This window comes from Panicum hallii, chromosome 8 (genome assembly GCF_002211085.1).
Source record: "Panicum hallii strain FIL2 chromosome 8, PHallii_v3.1, whole genome shotgun sequence".
Lineage (NCBI taxonomy): Eukaryota > Viridiplantae > Streptophyta > Magnoliopsida > Poales > Poaceae > Panicum > Panicum hallii.
Window position 1 is genome coordinate 41,971,658 of NC_038049.1, and position 24,477 is coordinate 41,996,134.

The following is a 24,477-nucleotide window of genomic DNA, read 5'->3' on the forward strand; positions in this document are numbered from 1 at the left end:
GGACAAAATCTAGGACAGATCCGGCTCATTTCATCATTTTGTGTTTGTCGTGATCGCCGATGATTATTAGTTTACTAACTAATGATGATGTTGGCATCACATGTCTAACTAATAATCCACTTTTATTGTATTCTGTGATGAACTTGCACTACGAACCATACTTTCCACCAAACGGTTTCAGCTATCGCTTCTTAAATTAGGAAGAAGGCTTCTGTCAAGAAGATCCAGGGCCGCAGTAGCCGATGAATTTTCTGATGAGCATCCAAAATTTCTGACGAGTTTCTGTCAGTTTTGTTTTTTTTATGGAATAGAAGGGGTAATTCCCCTACTGATTAAAAATTAGGGAATAAAAAACAAAGGACCTGAGTACACGGCAGAGAAGTTTCACGAAACAAAGAAGGAAATTAAAAAAATCAAAGAAATTACAAATGGTGTGCGTGAGATCTCAGTTGCCCAATGAATTCGTCAATGTACCTCTCCTGGCGTTCCTGATCGGCTACAATCGCCTGCATCTTCCGGGCATTGGTTACAAATAAAGACCTCCCTAGATTCTTCCTCCAGCATGACGGCCCGGACCGCGCCGGCGATGCCGTGGCGGTCGAACGACCCGTCATCCTCATCCCTGGCCACCTGCACCCCCACCTTCCTCCCCTCCATGGCGCGCGCGTTCGGCCACTGGTCCCCGAAGATGGGCAGCATCACCAGCGGGCGCCCGAATAGGAGCCCCTCGACGAGCGAGCTCCAACCGCAGTGGGTCAGGAACGCGCCCACGGCGGCGTGCGCCAGCACGCGCACCTGAGGAGCCCACCCCATGACAACGAGCCCCCGGCCGCGGGTGCGCTGCCGGAAGCCGGGAGGGAGGGCGTCCTCGTCGTCGGCGACGCCGCCGGGCTTCCTCAGCTCCCAGAGGAAGCGCGCGCCGGCGAGCTCCAGCCCGAGGGCCAGCTCGTGCGCCAGCGCCGCGGGCAGCGGCACCTCGCTGCCCAGCGCGACGTACACGACGGACCCGGGCGGCTGCGCGTCCAGCCACCGCACGGCGGCGTCGCCTTCGTCCGCGCCGCGGCCCCGCCTGTCAGAGATCGCCGGAGAGACGTCGCTGCCTGCGACGCCGGCGAGCTCAAGAACGCACACAACTCATGCGAACTGGAACGATGAACACGGTCTTGTTTGTGCCGCAAAACTTAGCAGCTTTTTCTCCTCTGATCATTTCTTATATATAAAAGGAAACATAACAACCAACTGGAGTCCATGACCCCGACATGCACGCCACACTCTTCATCGACGAGTGCCATCCCAAACGCCTGGAACGTGGCGCACGACGCGCTCCTTCGCGAACTCAGCGCGAGTCAGAGCTCTACAATCTGCATGGCCTAACAACCAGCCATGTGCTGCTAACTAGCTAATAGAATGACCTGAGCACAAGAATTATTCAACACCGCCGGGCGGCGGCGGCGGCAGGAGGCCGAGCGGCACGAGCAGCTTGCCGAGAACCGCCGCCGCCTCCGGGAAGGCCTCGGGCTACCACTCCGGGCAGCTCCGCATGGCCGTTATCGTGCACCTCTAGAGCGTCAGCGAGCAGCGCCGGGCGGTGGACATGCCCGACGCGTAGTTAGCGAAGAAGTGAACCCTCGCCTCCCACTCGAAACGTGCACGCCGTTCGGCCGTTCCTCCGGCTCCTCGAACACGGGAACGGCGGGCTCGGCGTTCTCCGGCGATCGCCGGGGCCAGAGGGCGGCGATCATGGCAGCAGTCGGGAGGAGCATCGCGCATGGCACCTGGGGATTGATGGAAAGAGCTCTCTCACAGATCATCTAGTGCAGCTCTCAGCTCGTCGCCTTCGAGCACCTAGCTACTGATTCCAGGTACAAATCGCTCACTTTGAAATTCAGTTATGCATCAACAAACTTATTTTTCTTCAGTGAGAGTAGTGCTCTCTTGTGCGTTGTCCTAGAGGCAGCTAGCTCTTGCTGGCGGTGCGCCTTCTGTGCCTCGATCGCATGTTGTGTTGTGTACGTCCTGTTGTAGAAATAATCTCCTTGCAGCCAAGCCTTTCTTTTTCTACGTGCTGGTTCGGCACATGTAACCAAGCCTTCACTTGCATCTGCACAGCTTGCATTGCCTTCATATGCTCAACTTCCTCAAAAGATTGCTTTCCTACTTGTCCGATTCAAATAAAATGGTTACATATATACGATAAAAAGCAGTGGTGTTGCTTACTAGTTACAGGACGGAAGCAGGGTTTGAGCTGGTTTATAGTTTGAAAAAGGGTCAGAAAGCTTTTGCTTTAGGAAAAAAAAAGCAGAAGAACGACAATCAAGCTTCTAATAGCCAGATAAATATTGCCGTTCTCCAACAAATTTACAGGCATAACAATTCACTCGGCTTTATTTCTTAAGCGATTACATGTTAGCAAGCCACCAAGGCATTTGTCATCTTTTTTAGATAGAAGTTGTTCACTACAAACTTCTTTGTTCTAGACGGCCTCTTCACAACATAAACCAATTCCTTGGTGTGCGCTGGTTCAAAATGTGAGTCCATTGATGAAATTATGAGCGTAATTATTGCAATAGGTGTACCGCTATCTTCATAAGTACTTTATTTAACAGGTTTATATATATAGGAAAAATAGACGTATTCGTCCTCAACTTTCAATTAGGTCAATTTAGTCCTACAACTTCAATTTCCGGGTCAATGTCGTCCCTCGTTCTAGTTGGTCGTCCATGTCAGCGTGCCACGTCACCATAGGTATGGTTTGCAGTTCTCGATTGTGGCATGTTTGGTTATGATTTGATCGATGTTGCATGCATGTTTAGTGAACCAAAAATATTGTTGTGATTTGTGTGGATTATTGTCGTGCCATGCGTTGTGTTAATTGGCTGAGTGGCTGCTGAACTTTTTCAATGACGGAACAAAATTGCGGTCTTTCCTTCTTTCAAAATTGCGGTCTTTGATTGCAGATCCTTGAAAGGAGATTTGGGCTGGACCAACAAATAAATAAATTTTGAGAAATTGGTGTTCTTGCCCCTTCTTTACATTCACAAGTCAATGCGATTTTGCACCTATTCAACGGGATTCTGCCCCTGTTTTGATCGTTGACTAGGGGCAAAATCGTGTTGAATAGGGGTAAAATCGCGCTAACTTGTGAATAGTAAGGGTAAAATCATAAAGTTAAGAAAAATAAGGGTAAAATCACAATTGCACTGCAAAGTAGGGCTAAGAACACAAATGCCCCAAAATTTTTTTTAAAGGATTTCAATAAAAAACTGTGATAAATAGAGCTGCCGTATTTCTATAAGGCACCTTGCTAGTTACGATATATCCAAATATTGTAGAAAAATTTGAACGTACCGAGTGAAACATTACGGTTATTGTTCATGGAGACGGAATACGGACTAAGACAAACCGAAACACATATTAACAAATATTTCAGGTGACACAATAACTTATTATTCAAATATTCGTAAACATTGAAGTAAACATAGACTACTTGTGCACACCCAATGTAGAAGGCACTGCTAAATTATTGAAGGACTAGCATCTTGCACCTTCAAGATACTATACATTGTTGGTCCTCTACGCCGTAAGGATAAAATTTGTGAGTGGACTGCCAACAGATACCACCAGATGTAGCGAGCCAAGCACCGGAGCATCTGTGTCGGGGAAAGACTCCACCCCCTTGAGCTCCTTCACCGTGCCATCCCTCGCGACGTCGACGGGGTAGCTGAGCAGGTGCCCACGGAGGTCAGCGTCCAGCTTGTCGCTGGCGTAGCGCTGCCAGAGCTCGCTAGCCATCTTGTTCACCATCCGGACGCACTTCAAGCTCCCCGGGTCCTTGAACTCATCCCGGAGCTCGGCGAGGTGCTCGTACCACAGCGACATCCGGAAGCCATGGACCTGCCCTCTGGCAACCTGGCCGTCGGCGTTGAGGTGGGACGGCTGGTACGCCCCCATGGCGATCTCCGTGTCCCTCCCTCCGTCCATGGACCGCTGGTTGATGTTGGCGGATCCAATGATGATGTATTCATCGTCCACTGAAAAAAAACAGGCCGATCGATCATTCGGTGTTGTGTTATATTCAATCAAATGTCATTAGACGAATCTATTAAATGTCATTGGACGAATCTGAACCTGAAGTGCACGAGTAATTAATTAATGACCTAATGGTATACTAGTAGCTAGGAACTGAAACAAGACTAGGTTGTGCATACCTATCATGAGCTTTGAGTGAACGTAGACCATGGAGCGCCGCGCCTTCTGGGCCCGCTCGTAGTCGCTGCCACCTGGAGGGTGACCTTTCGGCTCGTACTCGCGAGGGACCTCCAGCTTCACCTCCCTGTTGCCCAGGCAGAAGAAGGAGAGGTAATCCTTGGGGTCGGCGTCGATGTTCTTGGCCTTGAGCGCGGCGGCGATGTCGGCGTACATCATCTCCATCGTCTTCCTCTGCCAGTGGAGGATGGCCTGCACGTTCCAGCTCGAGGGGTTCCCTTCCGGCCACATCGGGACCACGACGTAGACGGCGAAGGGCTCGCCGGCCTCGATCTTGCTCACGATCTTCAGCGAGAGCTCCCTGGGGATCAGGTGCAGCGCCCCGATGTTCTCCGGCGTCTCGCCGTCGGGCTTCCACCCGAAGGAGCTGCCGAGGAAGTACTGGTTCTCGATGTAGATGAAGCGCTTGGCGCGGCGGATGGCGTGGATGTACGCGTCCTGGATGCTCCGCTCGATGACGTGGTCCTTGCCGCTGATGAGCCCCGACTGCGCCGCCTCCGCCGGGGTCTTGGGGAAGCCGGCGCAGGCGCTGCTGTCGGTGGACCTGAAGACCTGCACGTTCCAGGCGTCCTGGTCGCCGGCGGGCGCCGCCGGCGACGACTGCGGCACGACCGCGTCCTCCATGCCTTTGAGGTCGACGAGGACGTCCTCCTTGTTCTTCCACGGCCACAGCAGGTTGTGGACGAGGTCGTCCCTGCCGCCCTGCTTCCTCCACCGCTGCTCGAAGTTGTGGAGCACGTCCCAGGCGGCGGGGCCGTCGATCCGGCAGTGGATGTCGTGCCAGGGCTCCCTCGGCCCGCCGGAGGCGATGCCCGCGCCGGGGATGTTCCCCTGGTAGAAGTCGTTGCTGTGCGCCGCGTTGAGCGTCCGGAACAGGGAGTGCTCCGGCGTGTCGTAGCGCCCGTTGGTGAGATCGAGGCCGCCGACGAAGCAGGCGATGCGGCGGCGGCCGCCGTCGCCGGGGCCGCCCTTGACGTCCACGACGACGGACTTCTGGTGGTGGCTGAAGGCGAACGTCTTGAGGCCCTGCGCGAAGCTGGCGGCGTCGTCGGGGCTGCGCGGGCACGGCACGCACTGCACGCGGCTGCCGCGGAAGTAGTTGAAGGTGTTGACGTCATTGGTGCCCATCTGGCTCGGCAGGAGGCCGAGGTTGAGCGCCGAGGTGGGGTCGTCCCACACCAGCATGAGCACGCGCACGCCCTCGCCGGCCTTGCGCTTGAGCAGCTCGCCGAGGGTGACGCCGCCGCCGGGGTGCGGCCGGTTGCCGTCCCGCGTCAGCGTGATGTGGGCGAACACCGACCAGCCGGTGATGTACACGACGTGCCTCGCGTCGCTGATGGCGTCGTAGAGGTCCTCCCAGCACCGGCGCGGCTCGTAGGCCCGGCCGCCGGCGAGCTGGACGCCCGGCCGGAACGCGTCGGGGACGTGCGCGTCCTGGTACAGGGTGAGCCGGCACCCCTGCCGCTGCTTGAAGAAGGTCCTGGGCACGCCGGGGTACTGCGCGCCGCCGACGCCGGCGCCCCACCGGGGGTCGGCGGCCGCGCGGGCGAACCGCACCTGCACGTGGATCTTGGGCCCGTTGAGCAGCGGCCTCCTCCCCTCGTCGAGGATGTCGAGCCACCGGTCCACCAGCCGGCCCTCGTTGGCGCCCACGAGGTCCTGCACGGGCACGTAGGCGCGGCCGACGAGCGCGGCGTCGACGGGCAGCCGCGCCTTGACGGAGAAGACGACGTCGGCGGTGAGGTGGGCACAGTAGACGTGGAACGACTCGTCCCACCGTGGGTTCGCGGGGCTGCTGTCGACGACGCGGGTCCGGCCGACGCGCGCCCGGCTGAGGTCCACCGTCGCGTAGAGCTGCGGGAGCCCCGTGGGGCGGCCCTCGGCGCGCGGGATGAGCCCCTCCAGGAACTTGCTGGCGGGGATGTTGAACTTGGCCTCGAAGATGGTCGCCTCGAGCGTGCCGTGCAGCAGCATTGCCGCCATCGCCGCTCCTCCGATCCGACGAGCTCGGTCGCTCACGCAGCTGCTCGCCTCAGCTCGATGAAGAGGAGTGATCAGTCAGATCGATGAAGAAGTGGATTGAAGCCGTACGTGGCTCAGTAGCAGAGAGGGTCCGCCACTTTATAGTGGCGGTGGCGGTGGCAGCGGGGCACAGCTCCTGCTGCAGGAGTGTAGCTAGCTGCTCTCGATCAGCACACGACGAATGAAGATGCTTCAGAGGAAGATGCATGGCTTCACACTTGCAGAGAAAAAGGCCCGCGAGCAAATGGTCACATGTTTTTCGTTTGGGAACGGAGCCGTGTGGATGGGCAAAACGAGAGGAAATGAAGAGAGTTCACATGCATGGCGCCAGTGGGCTGCACACGCAAAGTGGATCCTTTCAGATCCAATCCACTGCTTGCCTGCTCACTACCCAGTGGACAAGTTGGGAGACTGGATTTTAAACTCTGAAAAGATTGTATGGTACGAGCTGAAGGGGAAAAACTAGATTATTCATGCATCTCGTGTCTGTAGAAAACGGTTGTAAACATGTGATGGTCCTAAACAATCCTGCAGCTGCACAAGTCTGCAACCTCTAGATTGCAGCCGAGCAACTGGGGGTTGCAAGTTGCCTCTCGAAATCCGGGGAGAAAAGATTCCAAAGGTGGATGCCCCCACCTAACATCAGTCGTAGTTTCAAAGCTGGATAAGGACTGCACACGTGACAAACGATCTTAGGAGAGATGGGGTTTATTAGGCCGGTTTTTTAGGGTAGCAGCTCAAGAGGTTGCATCCGTTCTTTTTTGGGGTGGGGACGTTGGGTATCGTTTTGTTGCATTGATTCTAACTAACACTTTGTAAGATATCTGAATTTTAGTAAAATACACCAGTAGTCCATAAACTTCTAAGAGTGTATCACTCACTAGGTCCGTCAACTTTGGAAGTGCACAAATTTGGTGTATGGCTTAGGTCTGTTAACTTCGAAAGTGCATTTCTAGGTCCACAAAATTTTAAAATTGTTTACCGCAAGTCCATATGTATCCACATGTGCACGTAATGCTGATATGAAGCGCTGACTACATGTCTCCTATCTTATTTATCTCTCTCTTCTCTTAATCTCTTCGATCCAACCCCGCACGGGCTGTCATGCCATATGTGCCGCTCTCTAACCTACCTACCATGTGCACTAGTGCGTCCACAAGATGACCGGACATGGCGTACACCAGTGCCATCGCTGACGTGGCCCCAGCCACCACAGCGGGAGCCACCCTGAGCGGCGGCCTTAGGCACCCCCAGCAAGTGGTGGGATCAATAAGCGACCCGCTCGCCAAGAGAAGAGGTGGCATGGTGGAGGAAAAAAACTAGAGGTAAAGCGTCACTTCGCATCAAAATCCAGGTTGGCAGTCTCGGAGATGTAATATCAACATGGTATGTCAGCGTTACGTGCAGATATGGATACATATGGACTTGCGGTGAACAAGTGACCTAAAAATAACATAGTATGTCAGCATTACGTGCAGATATGGATACATATGGACTTGCGGTGAACAAGTGATCCAAAAATACACTTTCAGAGTTGACGGACGTAGATAACACACTCTTATTAATTTATTGATTTAGAAATACACTTTTGAAGTTGACATACCTAATGAGCGACACACCTTAGAAATTTGTAGACCACCGGTCTATTTTCCTCTTTAAAATTTAATCTACACATGGGTTGCATCTTGTAGCAAGTGTTGACCCACGTATACATCCTTGACCCTTACCCATGGTCGAAAGCCCGATCAGCCATCAGGACACCGGAAATGAGCCTAGCAAAATCTTTCTTTCATGGGCTCGATAAGTTCCGCGTCGACCTCCCCGTCGGGCCATCCCCGTATTGGCCGAGCCACATCCCCCATCAGCCGCCGCCCACGAGCCATGGCGTGCCGAGAGATTCCTTCCGCCGCCGCAGAGACCCGGCAGCACCGTCCCCGCCGCACGCCCAACGCAGTGCACCGGACGCTAGCCGGACGGCGAGCGGCGGCCGGCGGCGCGCGGCGCTCCCGTCGTCTTCCCCCGAACCGACCGTCTGAGCCCACAGCCCAGCAGCGGAAGGTAACTAAGCTGGGCTGTTCGTGGGCCGTGGCCCACCAGACGTAGCAGCTCTGACGGGACCAAATGTAGCCCAGCCCAGCCTTGCAGAAAGCACCGCACCAAAACTACAAGAGTGAGGGCCAAAAAAAAAAGAAAAGAAAAAACTACGAGAGCGGCGGCGAGCCGGTGATGGTGATGGTGGTGCGCGACGGTTTCGAGGGCGACAGCAATGGTGGTCCGTCGGCGGGGTTGCGCGGTGGAGGTCGTCCCGTCTCTCTGGCCCCAGTGCCGGCGGAGCGCCGGAGTGCTTGGTGGAAGGGCTCGGTTAGTGGGTCCTCAGCACTCAGTCGTCGGAGGTACGCTGTGCTGGATTATCAATTTTACCACCAGATGCCAACCTGATTAGAAATTTGCATTCAAAAGTCCCTGGAAGGCTCTCGAACAAATGACGCTTCCTTCTATGGCTCTGAAACGCCCTTCTGTGGTCTTCTTTTTATTTTCGTTCCCTTCCATGGTCCTCCCGTTAGATCTGTTAGGGTTTGAGGTTTGAGGTGAGAAGCAAAAAATCTTGGACTGAAATACCCCCTGCCACTCCGACACACACCCCCGACCCCATCTCCTCCATCCTATCCCGTGAGCCCCTCGTCCTCTCCTCCAGGTGCGCACGGAGGAGCATCTGCCCAGGGGCGCGGCGCGCGGAGGGGCCGGCGCCAGGGGCGCGGCGCGCGGAGGGGGGGGCGCGGAGGGGCGGCGCGCGGAGGAGGGGCCGGCGCGCGGAGGGGCGGCGCGTGGAGGAAGAGCGCGGCGCGCGGAGGGGGGGCGCGGAGGGGCGGCGCGCGGAGGGGCGGTGGGTGGCGCGCGTGCGGGCGGGCGGCGGCGTGCGGGCGGGCGTGAGCGGCGGGCGGCGCGCGTGTGGGCGGGCGGCGCGCGGACGGCTTGCCATACGGAACTCGTGCCCAGTGTGCCGGTACGAGCTGCCCACTTACGACCCTGAGTGGTATGTGGGGGATGCAATGATATTATTTCACGTAAGTGAGAAACCTTAGTAATTGGGTGCATGCCAATAGAACAATACTTCTATGGTCTTCAGTTTTTTCACCCGGGGGTATTATGGTCTTTTCACAGTCACTTAAATGGGACTTAACTGCAGACTTAACGGCAGGGCCATGGAAGGGAACGAAAATAAAAAGGAAGCGATAGAAGGGCGTTTCAAGGGCGTTTCAGTTTTCCAGGGCTATAGAAGGAAGCGTCATTTGTTTGAGGACCTTCCAGGGAATTTTCCCTTAATTCTTCCACCCATTTTGTTTTTCTTGGAATGGGAAATAGTTTCTTGCCTTCCAAAACAATTTCGAGTCTCTACTGATGGAAGTGGAACGACTCAGAATTCAGGAGAGGACAGACTACTAGCAAGGAAAATTCCTCATAGTAACAGTACATGTTTCTTTCTACTAACTTCATCCTCGGGGAGTAGCTCAAATCCTCATCCTGTGTATCCACCAGTTCAATTCTCAATAGAAAGTAGAAGTATATGGAAATCACTTCACCTTCCAAAGTACAAGTTACGGACAAACCATGGTAACAGTACAATCTACATGATAGTGAGAATATATCACAAAAGCTTGCCAGACAGTATTCTCCCACATGGGAGTTGACCAGAAAATATCACAAAAGATAAAAACATCTAGGAAAAAAAGCATCACCAATTACATAGGAAGCACGAACTTCAGAATCCCAAAGTGAAAGATAATATGAAAGATATCATTTCAGGACTTCTGGCTGCATAGTATCACACTAGTCTTAGCAATGATCTGTAACTATATGTCCTTGTTGGAATCGAGCCCTCAATCTCACTCACACTCACGCCGGACGGAGGTAGAAGATGAACAGTGCACGGACACGAAATTGCAGAGGGACGCCCCGGCCGCACGGACGGCCTGTATGTTGGCGCTCTCTTGATGCAATTGAACTTGACTCAACCTTGCACACAAGGATTACACGGCCCTTTATAGCCCTCTGACGACGCAGCGCCCACGCAACCCACTGCAGCGAACTTGGCGCGCCGCACGCGCACTCCCCTGGCGTCCCGGCCTTCTCCACGTCTGAGCCACGAACTCTTCTGTGAGAGCCGGTCTTCCGTTCTACCCGCAAGCCATGTCGCGCTCTCCTCCGCTACTTACGCCATGGCCAACGGCTTCACCATCCTTGCGACTGCAACTCCTACGGAACCACCAGCACGCGCCGCACGTCATGCTGGACTCAACTCTGGACACGAACGCGAGCACACACACGTGCACCATCTGGCTGAGCCTACTACCATACCCAGAACGTGGACACACCAGCGTTCTAGCCTGACACGGACTCCCCCTAAACAAGCTAATTGACTCAAACGCGACACGCACACAGCACACCAAGTACGGACCTTGGCGTGGTTTATTCCTAACAATCTCCCCCTAAACCACGACTCCGCCGCACGTCCTGCCCTACAGGAGCGTCGGCTCATCGTCGGCGCCGGCGAACAGCGCCTCCTCCTTCCTTGGCTTGGAGCACTCCCTGGAGAAGTGGCCACGAACGCCACAGTTGAAGCACCGCCCCTTGCCAGAGCTCCGACGACGCCTGCTCGCACCGGACCGGACGCTGCTCGCCCCGTCGTCGTCGTCGTCGCTGTCATCTTCACGGCCACCGCTACGGCCTCCCTTCTTGTCACGCCCGCCGCCGCCGCGCGCACGCTCCTTCTCGCGGCGTTCCCGCCGGCGCGCGTCCCACTGGTCCATGGTGAGGTAGAGCTTGCCGTCGGCGCCCGGAGGCGGCGGCCCATCATCCTCGGCCTCAGCTTCCTGTGCCGCGCGCAGCCGCCCACTGGCGTCCTCCAGCGTCAGCGTGGCGAGGTCCGCCGTTACTTGGATCGCCACGGCCACCTGCCGGAGCGATTTGGGGACGACGCGCAGGAGCTTCTCCACCACCCTGCGCGGCGGGATCGTCTCCCCCACCGTCTCCAATGCGGCGACGATGTTCTGTAGCCGGAGCGTGAAGTCGTCCACGCCCTCGCCGTCGTTAAAACGGATGTTCTCGAATTGCCGAAGGAGACGTTGTGCCTCCACCTTCTGTACTTGGTCGCTGCCCACGCGCCGCTCCTTCACCGCGTTCCACGCCTCCAAAGCGGAATTCTTCGCTGCCAGCGATGCCACCATCTCTGTCGGCACAGCGCTCGTGATGGCGTCGAGCGCCATGCGATCCTCCTGCATCGACACACCGCCGGGCTCGATCGCGCTCCACAGGCTGCGGGCTTGCATCTTCAGCTTCATGACCAACGACCACTGCGTGTAGTTGGTCTTGGTCAGCATGGGCCAGCTCGCCGGCCCGCCGAACTCCCGGATGACGCGCACCACCTCCCTTTTGCCGCTGCTCTCGGCGTCAGCGCCGCCCTTGCCGGCGAACGGCTTCTTCGGAGAGCCTGGAGGAGTCTTCTCATCTCCACTCGCCATGGTCGTCGCCGTCGCACTCCGCCGCGGGACCACGCGCTTCTTGTTCGCCGGCTGTCGAGGTGGGCTCACCGATCCGCTGTAGAACATGCACCAGCGCACCGCCCTAGCCTCGCCCTAGCCTAGCTCTGATACCAATTGTTGGAATCGAGCCCTCAATCTCACTCACACTCACGCCGGACGGAGGTAGAAGATGAACAGTGCATGGACACGAAATTGCAGAGGGACGCCCCGGCCGCACGGACGGCCTGTATGTTGGCGCTCTCTTGATGCAATTGAACTTGACTCAACCTTGCACACAAGGATTACACGGCCCTTTATAGCCCTCTGACGACGCAGCGCCCACGCAACCCACTGCAGCGAACTTGGCGCGCCGCACGCGCACTCCCCTGGCGTCCCGGCCTTCTCCACGTCTGAGCCACGAACTCTTCTGTGAGAGCCGGTCTTCCGTTCTACCCGCAAGCCATGTCGCGCTCTCCTCCGCTACTTACGCCATGGCCAACGGCTTCACCATCCTTGCGACTGCAACTCCTACGGAACCACCAGCACGCGCCGCACGTCATGCTGGACTCAACTCTGGACACGAACGCGAGCACACACACGTGCACCATCTGGCTGAGCCTACTACCATACCCAGAACGTGGACACACCAGCGTTCTAGCCTGACACGGACTCCCCCTAAACAAGCTAATTGACTCAAACGCGACACGCACACAGCACACCAAGTACGGACCTTGGCGTGGTTTATTCCTAACAGTCCTCAACCTTCAGTTCGGTCTTGATAGGGGTTTACCTGGCCAGCAGCCATGCCTGTCTGAACATTCAAGTCATTCTCTGTATTGCCCTGAGAGACCTCCTCAATCTCTGAGTTCCCACTCTTCACTCCCCTTGGTCCAATAATCTCTAAGCTTCTTGCGTCGGGTTCTTCAATTTCCAAAACCTCAGGCTCTTCATCAGCTTCAGTTTCTACCTGGGAGCTCCTGATATCGGTATCGGCTCGCTGCGTCACCTCCACACTGTCGATGTCTCCATTTCCAGTATCATTATTCTGAGGATCTTCAGGAGCATTGTTTTCAGAGGCATCATCCACTGGCCATAATCTGCTCTTCTCAATGCCGCAGTGCCAAAGCAACGCCCAGATGTTGGTTATGAACTCCCCTCCAGACCGAAGGCACTTCTTGTGTGCTTCTGCATTCCATGTCGGTGCAATGTGTATAAGTAACTCTGCCCACACCCCTGCCAGGATGTCCCAGCAGCCTTCTTCGCCCTCATGTTCAATCAGTTGCCTCCCCAACAATGCACCTTGTTTCAGAGCATTTTCTCCCCGCTTCACATTGTCGTAGTCTTCTGCAGGGATCCTTGCTTCTTCCTTCAATTTGCTGTACCTTTTCTCTAAACAATCACAGTCTTTTAGGGTCCCGTCACGGGCACCGTTCACGGCTTTTTGGAAGACCATCTTGGGCACAAGAAAGCTATCAGGAATCAGGTCAGGCTTTAAGACAAGCAGATATCCACAGTAGCTGGACAACCTATTTGCAATGAGGTATTTTTCCTTGAGCTCTTCTGTCAAACTAGACTCATATTCATTTGATGAGCAGCAACTTGTGATGCAACCCAAGATGGAGGGCAGAAACCCAGGTTTGCTCAAGTCAAAGCCATTTTTCTCAGCAAGTGCCAACTGGCAGAAGTTGGTTGCAATGTGCCAAACCAGAATGATTTGAGAGCTTGTCTGCAGTTGGAAGCACGCCCAGCCATACCTCTCCATTCTATCATCCGCAAGTGTTGTGATGACCTGAGGCAGATAACGATCATCTGTGTTTCCGGTCCCATCATAATCTCTGTTCACGTCCAGGATTGCACGGATCTTCACCAGGATTTCAGATCTGACACAATCTGGAATGTCGATGGCTTCGCCAAGCTTTTCCCCATTGTCCTTCTTTGGAAGGACTCCAGTGGTCACCTTGTGAATCCGGTTCCAATGTGTTGGTATGTAGTCATATGACTGCACGAAGACATACTGATCCAGGAATCCATGCCACCTCTTAGCAATAATCCTAGATGTGAAAAAAGATAATATTAGGTTCTCCATGAAGCGATTCCTGTGGCGCTCGCTACACCGCCTCGTGTACTTGCAAACCAGGAGTAGTCTTGTCCAGTCTGAGAGTAAGTAAATGACCACCTCCCAAATCTCTTTGAATATCAGAAAGGCCATGAAAACCCATGTGATGATCATGTCGACATTGACCCCCTGCACTGTGTGGGCAAGTTCATCTTTTGGGGGCTTATAGACCTTACGGATGTCCACAGAAAGCCAAAGGACAACACTGGAGGTCATCAGAGAGAGTAGAAGATTAGTATAGAGTGAACAGAGCCCTAACCAGAAGACCATAGGATAGCGTGTGTTGAAATAATCGTTGACAAAGGCCAGCTGTGTCTCCAAAATCTTGAAGGCGTTGGGGCCATCCCTGTCAATGATTCTCTTCCTGACTAGCCTTCGATTTGCGGGATAGATGACTCTTTTCAGTTGTACACCTTCTAGCCTGCAACGGAGCAACCTGGACAGGGCGAAGGCCAGAGAAAGATCCTTTTGTTCCATTCCCTGATTGCTGTCCTCCAGGTTGCTGTAACCAGGGCCAGGGGATAGCAGGTACCTGCGGCATCTCCAGATCTTGTCTAGTGTGATTAGTGATGACCTTGTAATCGCATTGGAGTGGGCAGTGCCTTCTCCTTGAGCAGGTATCTGCCTGACTTGTTGGACATTTCTTTGTGAGGAGGTAGAGGTAGTGTCGATGCGCACGACATACCGGGGTTTCTGTAATTTGACCTTTTCTCCATAGACCAAGTATTTGTAGCCTTCCATAGTCTCTGGGTTGCATTCCTCAGGAGTCCAATTGCTGAAGTCATTATCAGCACGCATGTGTTCTGAAATGATCTCTGAACTCCGGCCATGCCAGGGAGAATTCAAAGCCAGATTATGAGTCTTGAATCTGTAAAAGCTCCTCAGTATCTGCAGAGCCCAAAGGGACCATAGTGGACCGGCAAACCTGGATCCTCGTGTCCAATTCAAGAAGGCTGATCCCAGAAGTTTCATCACATTCCTCCACTCTGTGAACCGTCGACCACCATTGTCATGAACACCATAACCAGAGATAAAGTCAACACTGTAACGGAAGATGACAAGTACAAGTGCCCAGACTGGGAATAGCTGGTTCTTGAAAGGTGTAGTTTGCATGGCCCCCAAGAGGTAGATCAGAATCGAGTCCGAGACCCCATCTAAGAGGCTGAAGATAGCTTTCGCAGCAGAACTGTGCATGTAACGACGAAAGATATCCATAATGAACATTGCAAGGAACAATACTGTGGCGAATACCACCAGGAACTCGATGCGAAACAGGATAAGCGTCTTCTTGTTCAGCATGATGAATAGAGATGACACCAGACCACGGATGTCATTGAGGCCCATCATTTTCTGGCTCAAAGTTCCTGTAATCAAATTGTTTTCGCAGACTTAATTAGAAGACACCTCTTTTTACGTAAAATCATAGGGTATTTACAGCTACAATATACAAGAACCGACTATGAGGCTTGGCTCCTGAGCATTTATCTTGACACCAACGAAAACCAAATCCTGGTTAGCAGTTGCATAGGCCATAGAACTCAGCTAGTGCAGTTAAATGGTGGTAGAAATCAAACTCTGCACTGTAAGCATAAGCGCAGGTAAGGTAGAAAACCACTATCTACTTGGTTAGCAAGAATTGAGGAAGTATACATCTTTATGTTTTCAGTACTTCTGTTATCTTGTTACTTACTCAAGCTTTGTCTGGCTGTTTCCATCACTACTACGGGATGTTTTTTTCCACATGGCTTTTCACTGGAAGTTTACACAAAACCGGCAGTGATGTATTTTCATGGTCGGTTCCAAAGTAGGTGAGTGCAGTGGACGTTAGAAAAAACGATTTGATTTTTACCGCCGGTGCTAACCACGAACTACACTGCTGCTTTCTTTATTTGTGCTTAATTTCTTGGGACTATACAAAACATGTATGGATAATCTCAACCAAGCTCACTTGTGTGCTTACAGCTTGTACCTGAGAACCAAAACTCGTTTTCCATATTTTGAAGCTATGGTGTCTGTCACTTATTCCTAGGGAAGCAAGCAGAAGTATAAAAATGATGCTGATGCTACTGTATATTATGCAGATAATTTCTCAAGAACTGTGCAAAGAAGATATAAACTAGGATTGCTACAACAGGAATCAACAGGTACAGCATGCTAGTCTGGCGGAGGCACTGGCAGCAAAAACTGCCTCTAAGACAACGCATAAGAGATAAAGAGAACAACACTCTCACAGCCTCACTGATGACAAAACTAAGTCTGTTCATGCATAGGACAAAAGTGAGCGATTTATACCTGGACTTGTCCCTAGCTCCTCAAGGCAATGACTGCTGCGCTGGATGATTTTGTGGGAGCTCTTTCGCCTTCAGTCCCTGTCCAGTCCCATGTTTTGGACATACACAATGGCAGGGGATGGCAAGATCCCCTGTTGTATAGTGCAAACCCAGGTCCTAGAATCCTAGCTAGTTTAATACTATCACAACGTCATCAACAAAGCTGCACGAACTTTCTTCGGTCCTCAATTTATAATGACGCTGTTAGCGTTGATCAACTTTATGGCCTTAATCAATAATGTCTCATTTTTCAGCACCCTGCCATTGTTGATGACGTTGTGATAGTATTAAACTAGCTAGGATTCGAGGATAGTTGGCACTGCTTGCAGCATTCTCTGTTTTTTCCATGCTTCGTCAAGATTCCCGTGGTCTGCCGCTTGACGCATACAACTGCCTGTTGTGCTCCTCCCCGTTGACGCAGCGGGGGCAGCAGTCGCCGGACAACACGGGAGCCTGCCTGCCTGCCTGCTTGCATCCCTGCGCGACTGACGACGAGACAGCGATCTCTTCCGTGGCAGGCAGGGGAGTCACATCGACATCAAATCCAGCTAGTGAGCTGGCGAAATAGGATGAACTTTATAGAGATGGGTTATAAACAGCTTGATCAGCTGCTTGTGGCTCTAGGTCGAGATCCGGGTTGCTCCCTAATCGCGCTGTAATTATGGTTTTTTTCTCACCTTTTTAAGTCCTTCACTAGGGGGCGTGACCGGATGGTCTGGTGTGGCGGTCTGCGTGCTGTAACTGTTTTCTCTTCTTCCCTCTTAATGAAATACGCGTCCAGTCGCGTCCGCTAAAAAAAGAGACGACGTTCCTCTTTTTTTTCTCATTATGATAAAGGAGACTTTTTTTTTGACCCAACAGTAGGGGAGGCTCCTATTGGAACTTTTCATTTTATAAAAAAAGGAATATGTACAGGAACTAGGCTGTAGGCCCAAGGAAGATACTAATAAAGGAATTTAATGGAAACTCCTCAACCAATGTTCCAAAAGTAACTTCTTCGCTGCACTAGCCCTATGAACCAGTGGGGCAAGCTCCTCCCCACTGGCGGAGCTCGTTGGGTGCCCTTGTCCGGCATTCGCCATGGCTGTCGGCCGCCTGTCCTCGCTGAGGCAAGACAGATGGCCGGATGAGGAAGAAGATAAATAGCGAACCATTATTTGGGCCACTACTGCTTACCAGATTCAAAGTGGAAGGAGACCTTAGACTAGCAAATAGCCAGCTGCCAGCCCATCGGAAGCTGTGATAAAATTTGACGAGGTTACAACATATGATGCTTACAAACCGAAGGTTATGCAAAGAGGTGTATGATTTCATGTGAATGGCGATTAGCTGTTAAGCCTCGTAGATGTCAAATTTTCATGAAAGCTAATTAAATTTTTATCATAGTGTCTTAATATGATAACATGACATCTCGACAAGTTTCATAATTTTCTGACCAAATTTGCTTTTTATACAATTTTAAAACAACTGGAACACAATTTCGTCACCATGTTTCTAGTCTTTTCTTCGATAAGGTCTCAACGCATGCTCAATAACGTAAATAATAATTTTTCATTCATTTTTTCCACTACTCGAAGACCACGCGGTTCAAATTTATATTATTCAAGAACTTCAATAAAATGAAATAAATTGCCGAAATATAGTAAACATTTCAAGTAATGAACCAAAATTACATATGTAGTTGAGGAGAATGTAGGATCACAATAGGAAAAAAAATTGGACACAATAAAGAAAAAAAATATGTTTGATTTGCCGAGTGTCCAAGCTTGGCACTCGGCAAATATTACCTTTGCCGAGTGTCGGTCAGCTGACACTCGGCAAATACACCGTTTGCCGAGTGTCAGACATCCAACACTCGGCAAAGCTAACGGCGTTAGTTCCCGTTCGCTGCTGACGGGTCATTTGCCGAGTGTATCTGTTTGCCGAGTGTCAGGCACTCGACAAAATATATTTTGCCGAGTGTTTTTTTATGCCGAGTGTTGGACGCTCGGCAAAAGGACAGTTTACCATGTGTTTTTTTGCCGAGCGTGACACTCGGCAAAATAGAGGTTTGCCGAGTGCCCGACATATAGCACTCGGCAAACCTTTTGACACTCGGCAAAGCTGGTCTCTCCGGTAGTGTCTGTTCTCCTGCTGCTAGACTTGGACACACACGCATCGTCTGCTCCGGTGGTTCCCTGCAGCGAGCTGGCCATCCTTGTTACTGTAGCAACCACCCCGACTGCACGCTCCGCCACTGTTCCTCCCTAAAGGAAATTTTCCAATGATGCAATGACAGGGAAACAATGTCGAAGATGCTACTTCAAATTAAATGCACCAAAATAGACCAGCATGCTCTGAAATTTTGTTCCCAAAAGGTCTTCTTTATTCTTCTACCAGCAGAATTTCATGTGGCCGGATAGAAAGGTCCCGGTTAATAAGAATGAATCGCCAGCAGCATTTGTTGAACGGGCAAGTGAAAAACAAATGTGAACCCGTCACCTCTGCCCTTGTGTACACATGACACAACAACAGTCATCCAATAATACCATACTTTTGCATCTCAACAGATTGCGTGTATTTAATCTGTCATGCAGCAAAAGCCCCCAAATAAAAGAGAAATCTTTATTGACTAAGGCCCTAAAGACCATCGACACACTCATTACATGGCATGGCAAGTTGAGCCAATTGGTGCAATCAATAAAGCCTAAGAAAGTCATTACTTAATAACGTCATTCTAAATTGAAGGCCGGATAAAGTTTGCAGCTTTACTGATGACGGTGTTGATGATGATGAAAGCTGCTTGAGTGGATTCAAGGGTTGGCATGGTTAACGTACCATTCATATATAGAATGTTATTACAAGTATTGTTTGCGGCGCTAGTGAAAACCAACATTCATATGAGCCCCAATGTCATCTGGGAATTTATGCAAACAATTTGAACTATTCTTTTCAAAAAAAATGAAATCAGAAGGCTAAAAGGTGTTGCATGGTCACAGCACTATCTCTCTAGGCAATTCAGACCATGGGGTAAGATGATCTATGTTCGACACCATGTGAAAGTTGATTTTGAAAACGTGTAGATCCGTGTAACACGGTGCACCACATAGATCTGTTTTTTGGGTGGGTTGGTGAAGCTAGTGAAGGATGTCCTTTTTTGGGGTGTTAGTGGAGATATAAGATATCTAAGGATTCTAGGTTGAATATTCTAAAAAGAGGGATGCTAGGTTGAATATTCTAATTAAAAAGAGGGATGCTAGGTTGAATTTAAGATTTGCGTAATCTTTATCGCAGGAACTACAACTATCTGAGATAGGAAGACAAGGAGGGAGGACATAGGATTGGATGGAGCTGACACCACATATAGATGGATTTTTAGAGCACTAATTCAAAAATAAATTTTCCAGCTACCTCTCCTAGCTTAATTAGCTTTCCACATGCGATTCAAATTAAGAGCTGCCTATGGATATGGTGGTGTTCATCATGCATTTTTACATGCGGCTCCTCAAGAAAACCAACTGTGGAAATGGAACTATTTCTAGAGCAGTTGACATAAGAAACTGCTAAAAATGACATTTTCTAGAGTGGTTGACATTTTCACAGATGGTCTACTTAAGCAACCACCCCTAAGAATGACTTTTATTTCTCTTTAATTTTCTTTTCTTGTTTTCTTTTGTCTCATTTTTCTTTCAAATGTGCAAAAAAAGGCACACTTAAATCAAGAATTTTGAAATTTGGAAGCAAGGAAAAATCATAAGGCAAAAGGTTGAAAATTGGTGTAGAAACCTACGACTTTCAGAAAAAATAAATAAATATTTGGCCGTGGAACAGGGCACTATGCCTTTGACAAAAAAGCATACCCAATTCCAAGTTTGATGCAAAAGTTATGCTTGTTTTACCGATCACTGCACAAATTAGACAACTTCATATTAGCCCATCTTGCCAATTTGTCCCAAAACTGCCCAGCACGATGTCGATTATGGGATCACTTAAAAATCCTAGATCGGACGATCACCCTTAACGTCACTCCTCAAGCGTAACACATCCCTTTGAAATTCTTGATTCATTTGAGATCATACCGTTCCCCTTCCACAATGATATCGTCTTTCTCCCTTCCATGAGCTCATCCATGGGCGGTGAACGAATGGGCGACATCATCCATGGCCTGTCTGGCTGTCCACGGCAGCCACATCCGTGAACACATCCCCAGTAGTGGCTTGTGGATCAAGCTCATCCAATGCGGTGGTGACAGAATCCACGAGCTTATCCATGGTGGCAGCAGGATCCACGAGCTTTCCACGGGTGATCTGCAAGCTCATCCATGGCTACATCTGTGACCTTATCCACAGTGGTGGCGGGATCCACGGGCTCATCCACGTCTGGATTTGCAACATTGTTCATGGCCGGATCTACAACCCTATCTACAGCTATAACATCTGTACCTAGGATCCACAAGCTTGTCCACGGGCGACGGAAGATCACCCTCCTCTAGGACCGTGGGCGACTACCGCGATGATGATTGGACCCAGGATTCCTAAGGAGGATTGGTAGGTGCTGTACTTTTAGATTCTGGAATGACTAGCGCAGACGGCGCATGTAAGTACCTATAAAAAAGTAGGATTACCACAAGTGGTCCACTTGATGAATTGCCTATGAAAAATGAAAAACCACATTTTATATGTTAGACGTTAAGGGATCCACTTGTGGCAATTGTTTTTCATAGGCGGTCGGTTTTTTGCGCCTATATGGAAATCATCAATTTCCTAGCTAAACACCTGTGGAATTATGTAACCCTAACGTTTATTTAGCTGTGGAGGATTGCTCTAATCATCATTTAAAGTTGGGTCGAACATGTTGCCCATTCGCCAGGGTTGCGGTTACATGTTATCTATCGGCTTGAAACTCCCTTGGTGCGGATTGAATATGAAGGTTTACAACTTGGAAAGCAAGCTAGAAAACTACGCAGGCTGTCATCACCTGCTATCAATAGTCTACAACAAACTAGGGAGGGGAGATGATCTATTCTATTTTTTTTTCTTCCCCTCCATGCATGCATGCTACTGATTAAGAAGAATAGGAAGCTCAGTATGACTCTAATATAACTTATATCAACTTGTGATTTATTTATTCTGGGATATTACAACAATCAAGATCATAAAGGCCAGATACGCACACATAGTATGTAAACAATCATGCTAAAAGCTGAACATGATGGACAAGGATGAATGCACACATGCTCAAATTAAAAAGCAGAACAAAAGGGAAATGAGAAACAGTGTGGGACAGCAGATGTGGGTGGATCGATATGCTAGGATTGGATCATCCATCAAGTGGATTGGCGTGGTCCAGTTCCTCCGGGTCCAGGAGCTCTTCCCCATGCTCGGCGCCCTCCAACAAGCCGGCGTGGGACAGCAGCGCCCACAGGTGAGTTGCGAGCTCCTGCCTCCCAGCGAGGCAGGTCTTGTGCTTGGATGCTCTGGTGGACGCTGCCAGGTGCAGGAGGAACCCCGTCCAGAAGACCGCCAGATTCTCCCACAGGCCTGCTTTGTCGTTGCTGTACTTCAACATGAGCTGCGTCGCTAGCCTTGCACCCATCCTGGTCAATGAGTTTTTGATGATGTCCCTATCATCGCCTCGCCCTTGTGGGTGGTTCACCTCCAGGGGCGCTTCTATATCGGGATCGCGCTGAGGATTCCCTTGCTCTTCCTCCTCTGCATCACCTATTGTTGCCATTAGGCGATCGAACACATCTTGCATGGATCTGCGCCTGAGCAGGGATCGGATGATACCGTCATTCATGGTGACGTGGCGAATCTCCTCGCAGACCTCCTGGATGACCTTGCTGGTGATGAGGCCGCTGTCCGGCACCAGTGCTTGCGTGACCAGGTATGCACAGTAGTTAGATAGACTGGCCGCGGTCATGTAGTTCTTCCACCACATGTCTCCTGCTTCAACTTCATCGATGTTTCCAGAGGCCTGCAAATGTCGACTTGATCTAGCCTCTTTTGGTTTCTTCACAACTGGCATAGAACGCAATCCCCAAGGCCTGAGCACCGAGGCTTTCTCAGAAGCGAGTTTGATCTCACAGAGGCTGGTGGCTATATGCCAGACCAGTATCCTGTGTGTGTCTGCCTCTAGGCCGAGTACGTCCTGCAGCAACTGCCCCTGGAGCAGTTCCTCCGGTTCTCCAAAGGCTTTTGACAGATAGGAATCCAACCTCTTGCTCTCGGACTCGTTCTCCAGCTTCTTCAACGCTGTGAAGATGGCTTCTTTTGTACATACGCCCATCCTGATGGCCCCTTCTCTTTTTAAGATAATGATGAGTCCACCTATCCTCACTGCAGCATATGGAATGAGAAGGTTGTGCTGACAGATAACCTCGTTCCAATAATCGTCCCTTCTAATGAAATAGAGCATCACCCTCATCGCTGTCTCTACCAGCGGATGCTGCAGGCACCGACGCTTGGTGTAGTTGCACAGTATCAGGACCTTGGTCCATTGTGAGAAGACATACATGTAGATTTCTGCAAGCTCCTTGTAGACGATGAAGACTATGACGATGCGAGTGAAGAATACTCCATGAGTGATCCTGTTGCGGTCCGATAGATCCATCCTCCCAGGTATGTAGCGAATGGGATAGGCTATATAGCTTGTAGCCGCAATAAGTAGCACAGAGAGCGCCAGATTTGTGGCTGGAAATCCTGTGGCAAATATGGCAGCACGCTTGCTGTAAAACAAGTCTTGGAGGAAGGACAGCTCGGCTGCCGTGACATGGAATGCCCTCTCAGCATCATTTAGGATGTACTGAAACACAAGCCTTTTCATCTTCTTCATCTGTGTTGGCAGCCTAACCTCGTGTATGCGGAGGTCATAGAACTGACGGCGCAGCTGCTTGTACAGGGAGAAAGAAAGGCATACATCCCTCAGTTGGTCGGCATGGCAGGTGGCGAAAAAGCGACCAATGATGCTGGTCCGGGGCCTCTCATTCTGCAGCATGGTCTGGTCCGTCACGCTGCCCAGCAGCCCACTCTCACTGGCGCTAACATCCCATATCTTGTCTATGGTGACAAGCTTCTCATTGTCATTGGGATCCAACCAAATCCCACGCTTTCTTCTTTGTGCAAGTTCTGGCTGGAGTTCTGCACCTGGACACAGCCTCTCTTGGAGATTCTTAAGTGCCTGGTCTTCCCCGAGGACTAGGTACTTGTACCATTTCATGGTGAATTCCTTGCTAGGATTGGCAGCATCAGCTGAGAGTTGAGGGCTACTAAACTCATGCTCATAGCTCATGTAGTCAGCAACGAGCTTTGTGCTCTCTTGGTTGATAGCCTCTGCCTTATCCGAGGAGGAGAAGTAGGAGATTATACGTGCAGCATTCACTGCCCATATCAGCCATAGGGATATCCGTAGATGCAAGAAGGTCTGCATCCGGATGAGATTGGCCGCCCAGAAGGACGACATGAGGTCCAGCAAAGGGATCTGCTTGGACCTGCTGTACGGACGCCCGGTCTTGACGCTGTACTGCAGGGTGACCAGCAGCACCGCCCACACCTGGAAGTAGTCGTTCACCTTTGCCGCCGACAGCTGCATCAGCCCCATGGTGTAGTGAACCATGGTGTAGTTCACCACCTCGATGCCGACGATGAAGTGGTTCACAGACGTGTTGGTGTACCATGGCCCGTGGAAGTCCAGGAAGAACCTGAGCACCAGCATCACCGTTGTCAACACCACCCACAGCTCCACACTGGCCATGCCAGTGACTTTGTCCATCTTAAAGAGCTCTTTTATGCTGGAAACTGTTGATCTTGCAGCGAAGCCCATGAGGAATGCTATCAGCAGACTTGCAGCTGTGCTTGCAAGGAACACCATCTGGATCCTCATCCTCTCTCTCTTGGTGGTGGTGATGTGTGTGTGTGTGTGTGTGTGTGTGTGTCTGTCTGTCTGGTTCATGCACAAGCTCCGAGTACGGTCATACTCCTAAATATGCCCATGAATATATAGGGTCCTACTCATACGATCCTATCAGGCTGTTGAGCATGCACCGATTAGCGAAAAAGACTATTGAATTGCCCAGAAAATTGATGAGTATCTAGTATGCTGTGCGGTCTTCAGTAAGCAGAGACCTCCGTGCCACCTGCTCCGTAAAGTCGATGAGTATCCAATGTGCTACAGAGGATGCTGAATATTCATGTGAAGGGGAATAAACTAAAAGTGAAAGCATTAAGCTACTAGGTACATTATTGGA

At 51.1% G+C, this 24,477-nt stretch overlaps 3 protein-coding genes and 1 pseudogene across 3 annotated transcripts; all 4 read right to left on the minus strand.

Moving 5' to 3' along the window:
* Nucleotides 1–422: 422 nt before the first annotated feature.
* Nucleotides 423–1,811, minus strand: LOC112872341 (annotated as a pseudogene).
* A 1,603-nt stretch (nucleotides 1,812–3,414) lies between these two features.
* Nucleotides 3,415–6,588, minus strand: LOC112903138 (phospholipase D alpha 2-like). The gene is made up of 2 exons (XM_025972355.1): nucleotides 4,209–6,588; nucleotides 3,415–4,031 (listed from the first exon to the last, which is right to left on the minus strand). Exons 1-2 carry the CDS (start codon nucleotides 6,247–6,249, stop codon nucleotides 3,574–3,576), a joined length of 2,499 nt encoding a protein of 832 aa, XP_025828140.1. The 5' UTR covers nucleotides 6,250–6,588; the 3' UTR covers nucleotides 3,415–3,573.
* A 3,239-nt stretch (nucleotides 6,589–9,827) lies between these two features.
* Nucleotides 9,828–15,270, minus strand: LOC112903136. The gene is made up of 2 exons (XM_025972353.1): nucleotides 12,564–15,270; nucleotides 9,828–10,148 (listed from the first exon to the last, which is right to left on the minus strand). Exon 1 carries the CDS (start codon nucleotides 15,268–15,270, stop codon nucleotides 12,565–12,567), a length of 2,706 nt encoding a protein of 901 aa, XP_025828138.1. The 3' UTR covers nucleotides 9,828–10,148; nucleotide 12,564.
* Nucleotides 15,271–21,335: 6,065 nt separating this feature from the next.
* On the minus strand, nucleotides 21,336–24,232 carry LOC112903137. Its single transcript, XM_025972354.1, has one exon. It carries the CDS (start codon nucleotides 24,180–24,182, stop codon nucleotides 21,552–21,554), a length of 2,631 nt encoding a protein of 876 aa, XP_025828139.1. The 5' UTR covers nucleotides 24,183–24,232; the 3' UTR covers nucleotides 21,336–21,551.
* Between the last annotated feature and the right edge of the window lie 245 nt (nucleotides 24,233–24,477).

Coding starts and splice junctions, on each gene's coding strand:
- LOC112903138 (XM_025972355.1), bottom strand. CDS start 6,249: ATGGCGGCAATGCTGCTGCACGGCACGCTCGAGGCGACCATCTTCGAG. Junction 4,032..4,208: donor TCACTCAAAGCTCATGATAG/GTATGCACAACC, acceptor GTTTTTTTTCAG/TGGACGATGAATACATCATC.
- LOC112903136 (XM_025972353.1), bottom strand. CDS start 15,270: ATGATGGGCCTCAATGACATCCGTGGTCTGGTGTCATCTCTATTCATC.
- LOC112903137 (XM_025972354.1), bottom strand. CDS start 24,182: ATGAACCAGACAGACAGACACACACACACACACACACACACACACATC.